The following is an 11,534-nucleotide window of genomic DNA, read 5'->3' as shown; positions in this document are numbered from 1 at the left end:
GGCGGAGACGGGGACTGTGAGCAAAGCCCTTTCCCTCTCCCCGCGCCCACCCCGGGCCCGGCCTGCGCGCCTCGTAGGGGCGGTGCAGGGGGAGGTCTCCAACCTGTCGCACCTGTGGCCGTCCGCGCAGCCTGGGCCGGCGGGGCGGGGCGAGGCGGGACGAGGCGGGGGCGGGACAGGAGGGGCGGGGCCTTCGGGGAGGGGGCGGGATGGCGGGGCGGGGCCGTCGGGGCGAGACAGAGACGTCGGGGCGGGGCCCGGACAGGCGGAGCTGGGGCGTGGCCGTCGGGGCTGGGAGGAGCTGTCCGAGCCGTCGGGGCAGGGGCGGGGCCGGCCGCGGCGTCGGAGCGGGGGCGTGGCCGGGCCCATCAGGGCGGGGCGGGTCTCGCAGGCCCCTCCCCGCGCCTTCCGGCCCGCGGCTATTTGAGAGCGCGCGGCGGCGCGGGTTCGGCCCGTCCAGGCTCTGGCCCGGCTGCTCTCCCGCCATGGACACCCGGCCGGCCGCGCACCTCGTCCTGCTCCTGTGCCTGCTGTGCGGCGCGGGCCTCGCGCGCGGCGACACGCCCGCCAACTGCTCGTACCCCGACCTGCTGGGCACCTGGCTGCTGCAGGTGGGCGCCCCGCGCGGGCAGCGCCTGGCCAACTGCTCGGCGATGGGTAAGCCCGGGCCGGGCCGCCGCCTTCCCGGGACTTTCGGCCCGTCACGGTGCGCGGGCTCGGGGTGCTCGTTCGGAAGAGTTGGGAGTGGGCCTTACAGCCGCTCTCACCGGGCGGCCCCTGGCCCGGCCCGCGCGCTGCTCCGGGAGGGGCTCCGGGAGGGGCTCCGGGAGGGGCTCCGGGAGGGGTTCCGAGAGGGGCTCCGGGAGGGGTTCCGGGAGGGGTTCCGAGAGGGGCTCCGAGAGGGGCTCCGAGAGGGGCTCCGGGAGGGGCTCCGGGAGGGGTTCCGAGAGGGGCTCCGGGAGGGGCTCCGAGAGGGGCTCCGGGAGGGGCTCCGGGAGGGGTTCCGAGAGGGGCTCCGGGAGGGGCTCCGCGCCGCCAGGGGCCCTCTGGTTGGCGGCCAGCTGGGTTTTCAGTGAAACTTTCGTTGCCTTTGGACCGTCGGGAGCGGAGACCGGCGCAGTACAGGCCCGGTGCCGGAGCGGACAGCCCGCCCTGCCCGCCCTGCCCGCCCTGCCCCTCCGGAGCCCTCCCCTGCCCGGGCCCTCGCCGGTGCCAGGTGGCACTTGCAGCTGCAGTTTCCGCGTCAGCAGACCGCTCTCGTAACCCAGTGCCCGCGCGCGTGCCAGGCCCGGGCCCCCAAGCCTCCCCCTCCGAAAGGCTGGGTTTGGGGGGTGACGGTGGGAGGGAAATCGGAGCTGGTACTGTCACTTGTGACTGTCCTTTCCCGACGCCAGTGGGACAGTGGGAGCAGCTATTTGGGGTGCGCGAACCGCGCAGAGATGTCCCCAGCTGGGCCCGCAGCAGACGGGCCGTCTTCTCTTTTAATTAAGCAAAGTACTTTTCTTGTTTTCGTTTCGATTGTTTGGGGCCCCGCTCGGCGGTGCTCAGGTCTCATCCTGCCTCTGTGCTCAGGGGTCACCCCTGCGGCCGGGGACCATGGGTGCTGGGCAACTGACCCGTGCCTGGCCAGCTGTGCACCACCTGGGGGTGACACGGGAACGAGTGTCCCAGAGAGGGGGCGACAGGCCTCACCGGAGGGGAGAAGAGCAGGAGCCCTGCTGAAAGGGACGTGGGCTGGGACAGCCAACGAGGCCTCTTTTGTTGGCGCCCTGGACCCTCCGTGCTCAGGAGGGCGTAGAATTTAGGCTCCTGGACTCAGGCCCCGGGATGGCACAGCGCTTCCCGTCCGGTGGGTGGTTGCCCTTGTCTTCTACATGTTCTGATAGCGGGCCTTATATATACATATATATGTATATATTTTGTTTCAAGATTTCCCTTTTCAGCTCCCATCCTCGCCGTGCGTGCTGCGTTTCTCGGCCCAGGCGCTTTAGGAAGGTGAGCTGCGTGGCAGTCTGACTTGGACCCGCCGCAGAGACGTGCCCGAGCCTGGGCAGCACGCAGAGGCGGCCACCTGTCGTGCACGGGAACCTCCACTCCAGACCTGTAGCACTCAAAAGAAGCAGCTTAGAAATAGTGAGAATAAATGCTCTCTTCCATTTAAGTCCAAATAACTCTCCCTTATTTGCGCATTTTTTCTTCTTTAGGACCACCAGAAAAAAAAGTAGTAGTGCACCTTAAGAAACTGGACACAGCATATGATGAGTTTGGTAATTCTGGCCATTTCACCATCATCTACAATCAAGGTTTTGAGATTGTGCTGAATGACTACAAGTGGTTTGCCTTTTTTAAGGTTAGTCTTGGTGACAAATGCATTATATTTTGGGGAATTTGATACCTGAAACTGCTTCTAATCAGAGTACCCTGATAATTTTAATTTTAGATTTAGAAAATAACTAGAATTGACACCAGTTTTCCTCAGAGAAATCGAATAGTGTGATTTGCTTTTGTCTCTTTATTTAAACTTAAGTCTTCAGTAGGTTTAAAAAAAAAAATCCTGCTCTATGTTTGAATATGTATAGTCCATCGGTATTTAAATTCGGATTTTGTAGCTTTTGTAAGTATGACTGAAACCAGCCTTTTTTGAACATTGAGCTTCCCTTGCAGATACACTGTAGAGTAGGAAAGTTTAGCACAGTTTGTGATTAGACTTTTTCCTGTTAGCAGAATCTTAAATGGTATTCTCAAGTCCTGACTAGCTGTTTCTCATTAAAAAATAGGGTATAAAGACAGACTTTTTAATAGGGTATTGTTTACAGTCTTTGAAACATCTGCTAAGAGTTAGCCAATTTGGGGATTTGTGGGAAAGTGGAGGAAGGTTAAAGCTGATGAAAGAGAAAGTACCAACAAAAGACTAACTTCTAAATTTATTGTGATCCTCAATTGGGCTCGGATTTGATTTATACATACAGTGTAATGTCTAAGCTAGTTATAATTCTTGGAGTTCTAATTACTTAGTCTATGAGAATTCCTCTTTAATATGAAATCAGTGGTTGCAGAAACAATCACTTCTCATTTGTGTTGGCCAGGTTCTTAAACGCTGTTCGGAGGCTGTCTGTTCAGACTTGCTCATGGTGCCAAGCAGTCAGTTTTCTTCTGAAGCCCGTGCTTGCCAGTTAGTAAATACTCTAATATGCATGCATCGTGGCTCCTGGGGGGAGGCATCGCAGGAATCGGATGCAGGGCTCCTGTGCTCCGCATGCACTATGCCACTGAGATGGATCCCTGGCCCCTGCTTGCTTGTTTTTGTTTTCATTTGTGTTGTTTTTCCTTTTCATGTCATAACAGTATATGGATTTTTAAGTTTGTCTTTGTTGTTTGTTTGGGAATGAGGGAGCACAGCCAGTGGTGCTCAGGTCTTACTCCTGGCTCTGTGCTCAGGGCTGGTGCTGGGAATCAAACCCAGGCCAGCTGAGTGCAAGGCAAATACCTTACTCACTGGACCATCTCTCCAGCCCTCTGGACATTTAAAACTCTAGCACGTATGTGGTCAGCGTCATTCTCTTCCAGTTCTTGCTCTGCATGTGAGTGCTTTCCAGGTTTTCACTGCTTCTCAAAGGTTCTTTTCCTGCAGGTTGGTAAGGAGTTACCTCTGCAGTGGAAATGTAAGGAAAGAGATACTCGGGGTAATGGCTACTATGTGTTCCTGCCCCCTTCTGTTTCTGCCTTCCCCACCCTGCATTTCCTTGGCCCTTTCTTATTTCCTATGAATAGGGACGTCCTCGAGTCCCTCAAGGGCATCATGGGGCGATTCCCAGGGCCGTCTGCTTAGCTTTGGGTATGGCTGTCAAGATGACACACCTCTGAGTTGGGTGCAGTGCACTGCGGGAATGTGGCTGGGGCTTTCTCCTTGTTCCCCTTCTCCTTTCTGTAGACATGTAGTCAATATTTAAAAAATATACAAATGATTATACGAAGTAGAGTTCACTTAGAAATAGATTGACTATTTAATACAAGGTAGAGAGTAGCATATACATATATGGTAAGTCATTTTATGTATTATTTACAAGTCTTTTTCTAATATATTTTACCTTTACTGAAAATATTTAAATAAAAAACTTTAAAATAATAGTTAGGGTAACATGGTTCCTGTATTTTAATGACTAAACACACTCACTAATTTTGGTGGAATTATACGAAGAAAATCTGACCGGTAGCACAGCGGTTGGCCGTTCCCCTTTCACGCGGCTGATCCGAGTTCGATACCAGGAGTATCGAGCCTGAGCGGCAGAGCCTGGCAAGCTACCCGTGCTATTGGATATGCCAAAAACAGTAACAATACGTTTCTCAATGAGAGACGTTACTGGTGCCCGATTGAACAAATTGATGAGCAACGGGATATATATGTATATATATACATATATATGCACTGGGAAAGAGAAAACTTTAGCTTTGAACATTGTGAGTATTCTTGAATCCTACAGTAAAACTTGACAAATGGTTGTTATTTTAATGCTAGTTGCAATGGGAATCATAAATTACATCGATGAATTTCTTGTGCCTTTATATTAGTATTTGTTTGTCTACATTGCATTTTGAATGGAGTTTGGTTTTTTTATCCATTTGTGGAGCTGGATCAATAGCACAGTGGGTCGGGCGTTTGCCTTGCACTCGTCCAACCTGGGTTTGATTCCTCCGTCTCTCTTGGAGAACCCGGCAAGCTACTGAGAGTATCCTGTCCGCACGGCAGAGCCTGGTAAGCTACCCATGGCATATTCAATGTGCCAAAAACAGTAACAACAAGTCTCACAATGGAGACGTTACTGGTGCTCGCTCCAGCAAATCGAATTACAACAGGACAACAGTGCTACAGTGTAGTATCATGTATTGGCCATTTGGAAACTTTTGGTTAACTGAGATAGGCAGATCCATTTTGTTGTATTTATAAAAATACTATGTTTCATAATATCAGCATAACAATCATGGGGGAAAGTTTCATATATATGTATACATATATATGTGTATATATGTATATATTTGGTTTGGGGTTATACTCAGAGGTGCTCAGGACTTACTCGGTTCCTCACTTAGGGATCACTCCTGGTAGGGCTTGGGGGACCTTATGGGATGTGGACCGAACTCCCCAGGTTGGCTATTGCAAGACAAGTGCCCTGCCTGCTGTAGTTTACTCTGGCCCCGTCATTGGGAAAATCTTATCAAGACAGGAACTTGTTAAATTTATGGTGGCAAGTATGCATTTCCCCCTTAATGGTTTTTGTTGGAATTTCAAGTTTTCTACATGACAGCAAATAATGTCAATTATTTTCTTTGAAATAATAGTCTCCTTTCCTCACTTTCACGAATATGACTGCCACTGTCTGAATAATCATAGTTTATTGCATAGAAGACCACCATGCTCAAGGAGCCTAAACAATAATGCAGGAGCTCAACTAGCACACTGGATCCTCAGAATATATCTTTAGTAACATCATTGTGAGACATAGCAATGATAACAGATTGACTCCTATTGATCTCTATTTGATAATTCCATTTGCCTTTGTGTTATAACAAACAGTACAATACAGAGTAAATTTGATTGTGCCTGCAGGGGTCAGGCTGGAGTGAAGGCTGGGAGACTGGGACTGGGGACATTGGTGGAGGGAAGGTCACAGGTAATGGGAATGGTGTTGGAATATTTAATGCCTGAAGCAATTTTTGTTTTGATCAACTTAGTAATTCATGGTGTTATAATAATTTTGTTTGAATTGGCAAATTATTTAGAAGCCTTTCCAATCTTCTGCAGAATTGAAAATACTGGTAGAGAAACTTCTAAAGTTACCACTTATTTACCAGTGTCTTTTCCTATTTCTCCACCAGTTTGTCTGCTTTCAAATGAATCTGGATATATTTCCATGACCTCAGAACATGAGTCAATAGAAAACTACTTTTTAAAGCTAAATACATTTTTAAGTATCCTCAGACATAAGTAGAAGAGTAAACTATTGAAGGGTGTCTCCTGAAGGCATTCTCGCATTGAGAAAAATAAGAAAGAGTGTTCCCTCTTTGTGATTTCAATATTGATTATTTTGAAGTGCCCATCTGACAGGTGCTCATCTGTGCCATGTTTTCTTGCTAAAATCTAAACCTTTCTGGTCAATAGTTAAGTCCTGTGATAAGGAATAAGGGTCAGCATTTCCATGAGCAAGTAGATATACACATGTGCCCTCATCCTTGGGCTGTACCATCTCAGGGGACTGGGGTGGCGGCTCCTGGTGGTGCTTCTCTAGAACCCTGGGGCCTGGCTTCAGCAGGAAAAGTGTGTAGCCGAACTTTGAGCATCTCCCTGTTCCCCAGGTGGGTGTTTCCAAGTTTCTCTTCATGTAATCAAGCCGTGGTACCTTCTAGATAATCATTGTTTGCAGGGTGATACTTTGGAGGCATGTTCTTTTAACAAATCAAATGAAGGGAAATGGGAAGCAGTATTAAAAAAAATTAGAAAACTGATAGCAGGAAGTAGATTTTAGGGAATCGGAGGCATAACCCAGTGCTTGCTGGATTTGAGCAAAAGCATCAGGGTATTCCCTACAGTGCTGCTCGGGGAATCTTGCTGAAAGATTTCAAGAGAAAAGCAGACATTTATTTGTATTAAATATTTTTTAAAAATAGCGTTGCATTGTAACATGTAAAAGTTTGTATGTGACAAAGGTTTTAAAGTATGCATCACTATGAAGCATTATCTATGTATACTATGTTGAGTTCACCACCAAAACTCTAGTTTCCCAATTGGTCCTTTCCACCCAATTAAACCAACGCAAGGAATAAAGAACATGAGTTTTTTTTTTCAAACTGACAAAAATTAATTATTTTTTTAATTGAAGAATAAAAACTTAAGCAGTATTTTATTTTTTAAAATTTTAAGCAGTATTTTAATCCATGTTTTATACATATGTATGTTTATATGTGGTAAGCAATGTATAATACAGTTTGCTCAGTGTGCTGCCATTAGAAGCATCTGACACGCTTCACCACAGGGCCTTGCCATTGTTATTCTGTTCATTGTTATTCCCTGTCTGTTCTACCATTGGTTTTCCTTTGGTCTCTTCAGTTATACTGTCACCAATTTTAAAAAATATTCTTCTTTTAATTCTTATTGCTGCTCTGACTCATAAAGCAAGCGATCCTATCCAGGTCATTCTGTTTGGCTTCTGCTCCTCTGAAAGCACCCTGAGACCCCTCGAGCGGACGGCATCATCCCTGGACTGCATTCCAGCTGACCCACTGTCCTGCTGCTGCTGCTGCTGCTTGGAACTTGCTCTATTTGTTTTCCTTATTCAGGTCTCATAGGAACAATGACATAGGTTTACAAGCGATTTATTCACTTGTTAATTTTTTTAATTGCTTGAGAAATTGTGAGTGGAGTTGGGATATTATTATAATTAATATTTTTCATATGACTTGAGGCTGATTAAAATTTTGGAGTTAGTGAATTTTGATTCTGAATGTTTTATGATTTGAGTGGAACTAGAAGCACTAGGGATATATATATACATATATGTATATATGTATATGTATATATATATATATACATATGTATACAAATTTTTTTTGAAAGATACTTTTCCTTGAGCTTCTATGGTAGAGCACATTTCTTGCATGCCTGTGTGAGGTCCTGAGTTCCCTTTCCAACAGGGAATAAACCTCCCAACCCCCCACCTTAGGACTTCCAGCTAGGGCCCAGACCACCTCCCAGGGTGCCACCATCTTTGCAACTATGGAAGATACTTTGCCCTGTTCAACTTCTGGAAGACATCATATTATCTTAACACTTGTTGAGCTGCCAACTCAAATGCATTTAGGGCTTACTCATGCTGGTGTATAAACATGTAGAGCAACTTCTGGGAACCCAAATGCTGGTAGCACAGCAGGGAAGGCACTCGTCTCGATTGCAGGCTGCCCCACGCTGTGGTGTCCTGGGCATGGCCAGGAGTGATCCCTGAACTTTCAGAAGTAAGCCCTGAGCACAGTTGGGTGTGATCCCCAAACCAAAGCAGTTTTATTTAAAACAGAAGGGCCCAGCTATGCAAAATGCAAATTTTCAAGTTCAGCTAACGTGTAATACTGTGTTGATCTATATCCTTGACCACTGATTATAATTGGGCACACTGCAGCAAATTTGTGCCACTCAGAAGTACTGCAGATTAGAAAGTCAGCCTATGAAAGAAAAATACAGAGTATAAAAACATAAAAGAAATTTGTTGATTTTGGATGATAAATGGTTACTTTTTCTCCTATACTTTAGTGTACTTTATTCCTTTTTACAATGCTCCTCTAATGCACTCATGCTGTGCTCATTACCTAGATGAAGAAAGTTGTATGGAACAAACTGACCTCTGAGGAATATACTCAACTTGAAAAGACTTTCTAGCGTGTTACTGTTTCTCAGGCTACTTTCTCTGAGGCTGTAAATGAGACTGACTAGAAAAGGTAGTAGAGAAGGAACTCAGATTTTATTTTAATTATAAACTGCTCAAGGGCTGAAGAAATGCAAGGGCTGAAGTGAAACTATGTGGTTGAAAATTTCATTTGATAATCAAGTAAAATTTCATTTGTTTCTCCATTTGTGTTTGGGGCCTACCAGACTTCCTTGAATTTTAAGTGAAACATTGCAATCATGGGGGTTTATTAAACAGGTTGCTACTCAGCATATCTGGGAGATAGAGGATTTATTTGCCCATATGTGTGCTAATTATATGTGTATTTCAGGTTAGAACAGCTGACAAACAGAATGACAAACAGAATTTGTCATTCATCTGTATAGTAAAATTTTTCCATTGTGCCACCTTGGTTTATTTTAAGATGTAGCAAGAAGCTTTTAGCATATGTTTTATTAGGATAGATTTTATAGTTTTGTTAAAATTCAGTATGTTAAGAATTTTGTCTCTTAAATAACGTGGGGGTTATTTTTAAATATGTTACAATTGTAGGACAGAGTTGAGTTTGCATTTAATGTATGACTTCTGTGATGATGCTTTATTTCAATGCAATGACTCAGTTTACCATTGTAAATCCTTCATAGGATGCCACTGATTTTATCAATCAGTTGTTTATGCAACTGGGAACAGTGGGGATATATGATTTGCCACATCTGAGGAACAAACTGGGTGAGCTCCACTGAAATATTTTCAACTCTCTTATGAAAAGCAGGCTTGCTTCCTTGGCGGCTTATGCAAATTAGTTGATTCATCATGAAACTTGGGTTTGTGAAAAATTTCTTGCTTGACTGCTTTTTTTGCTACTTCTATCTGCCCACACTATTTTATGTAAATATATTTTTCAGTTTAGTATGCTGTCTTTGCTTATGCCAGATTACTTCTTTTAAAATGATACTCATAGACACAAGTACACCGAACCCAAGACTTAAAGACCCAGTTAAGGAAAGGTTGACTCAGGGTCATTCACACCCTTGAAACAGTGGTATACCTCAGGTAGCTCCTTTTTCTAAAATTACTCACAGGAACTTGGGAGGCCATAGAATTTGAGGTCTGTCTTCAAGTAAAGATCTATTTTTCTGTTTTTCAAAGGAAGACCTTCCTGCCACTCATACTTCTGAGAAGTCTTCCATTTTATCTATCTATCTATCTATCTATCTATCTATCTATCTATCTATCTATCTATCTATCTATCTATCTATGCTTTTTGGGTCACACTCGGCAACGCACAGGGATTATTCCTGGCTCTGCACTCAGGTATTACCCCTGGCGGTGCTCAGGGGACCATATAGGATGCTGGGAATTGAACTCGGGTCGGCCGCATGCAAGGCAAATGCCCTACCCGCTGTGCTATTGCTCCAGCCCCTAACCTAAATTTTTGATGGAAAATGGATGGTTAGAGAGTTTAAAGTTGGTAGAAACTTACCCTGCCTTTAGTGTTTCCTTTCCTTCCCACTTTTACTTGTTAAAAAGTAAGACTGGGAATTGGAGATTTCTGTTGACAACACCTAAACTTACACATTTAATCTTATAAATTTAGAAAGTCTTTTTCTAAACTGTTTCATGGACCTGCCAGGTGAAATTTCTTATCAGTTGTCTTATTTTCATCTTGTTAGCCTTATAGATTCTCCAGGTAGCTAGTAATTACAGATCAAAGAATTCAAACTAAAACAGATTAGCTATGTCTTCTTAATCCTTTTCTGGTAGTTGAAAACTGTGGATTGAAATCTTTTTTTTTTGTTGTTCAGAACTTCTCAGCATTTTTAGTACATTTTATGCTGCTTGTTTAGGAATAAGATATAGTAGAAAAGTTACCCAAAATAAATTTGCCATTTTTCCTATTACAAAAAGTTTATGAAATGTAGTTTTAAATTTTAAAAAATGAATTAAACATTTTAATTTTAATTAAGAATTTAAAATTTAAAATGTATTTTGTGGGTGCCGGAGTGATAGTATGGCAGGTAGGGCATTTGTCTTGCATACGGCCTACCCGGCTTCAATCCCCGGTATCCCAAGCACCGCCAGGAGTAATTCCTGAGTGCAGAGCCAGGAGTAACCCCTGAGCATCACTGGGTGTGACCCAGAAAGCAAAAGCAGGCATATATATGTATATATAAATGATGTATTTTGCAAACTACATTAAAATGAATTTACAAAATTCTGTCTAAAAATTCATTGTCTTCCTCCTAATTCGGGAGATACCTTTTCTGGTAGTAAAGATGAGCCCTAAAGATAAAGTTTGGTAAATTGGGTACGTAGCCTACTGGGCTGGACATAGGGATCCGTGCAGCATTAAACCTATGTTTAGAATTTGTAGGGCACACAAGTGAAGGTATCTGGTTGCTAGAATTAGTCTGCTAAGTACGTTTCAAGACTACAGCTTATCCAGAGGTTAGCTTCCTATGCATCTGCATGTGCTTGCATGTGTTGGCTGCATTCGCAATACGTGTTGCCTAACAATTCAGCTTGAGAATGGCAGCTCGTTGTGAATGCCTTTGAATGCACTAAAAGTCACTGGCATCACAAATATTGATATGTTTTTTAAACTTACTGTAAGTAAACATTTTTAGAGAAACACTGATCCTTTTTGGTTTATAACTGTAGTTTTTATTATCTTGTAGTTATTAAGTAGAGCATCTATTGAGGGGATCTTTTAAAACCACAGCCAAAGAGAACTTGGGGCTCAGAGGCCAAGCTGCATGCCGCAGTGGACCACGTCTCAGCCAGCAGGGGCTCCTGGGCCGTTGTGGCCTCCCATCTGGAGTCTCTGAGCATGTAGAATGCAGAGAAGTCCTGGTGACCTGTCTCCAAGGCCGCTGCCCTCCGACATTTCCTTGGAAAGCAGAAACCACCATTCTGGATTGTGGAAAGCCAGACACTGTGCAGAATAAGAAAATAAATATGGAAGTCTTAAATGGCTTCACTATCCTGTGTTTGAATAAGAAAGAACAATATGCTACACAAGTTATTTTCTCTTTTATATGTTCACTATTATTTAGGTGATTCCCCCCCCCCAAATTGTTTAGAATGTGAATATTGTGTATTACT

General features: G+C 44.6%; 1 protein-coding gene across 1 annotated transcript in view; it reads left to right on the top strand.

The window, feature by feature from the left end:
* Positions 1-408: 408 nt before the first annotated feature.
* Positions 409-11,534, top strand: part of CTSC (cathepsin C) — a 43,132-nt gene continuing 32,006 nt past the window's right edge. Inside the window, exons 1-2 of the mRNA XM_055141642.1 lie at positions 409-657; positions 2,205-2,350. Of these exons, the coding sequence (XP_054997617.1) occupies positions 486-657; positions 2,205-2,350 (318 nt within the window). The 5' untranslated portion in view covers positions 409-485. The remainder of the gene's footprint in view (positions 658-2,204; positions 2,351-11,534) is intronic.

This window comes from Sorex araneus, chromosome 1 (assembly GCF_027595985.1).
Source record: "Sorex araneus isolate mSorAra2 chromosome 1, mSorAra2.pri, whole genome shotgun sequence".
NCBI classification, from domain to species: Eukaryota; Metazoa; Chordata; class Mammalia; order Eulipotyphla; family Soricidae; genus Sorex; species Sorex araneus.
Note: the sequence above shows the minus strand (reverse complement) of the source record. Positions and strands in the feature narration are given on the sequence as shown.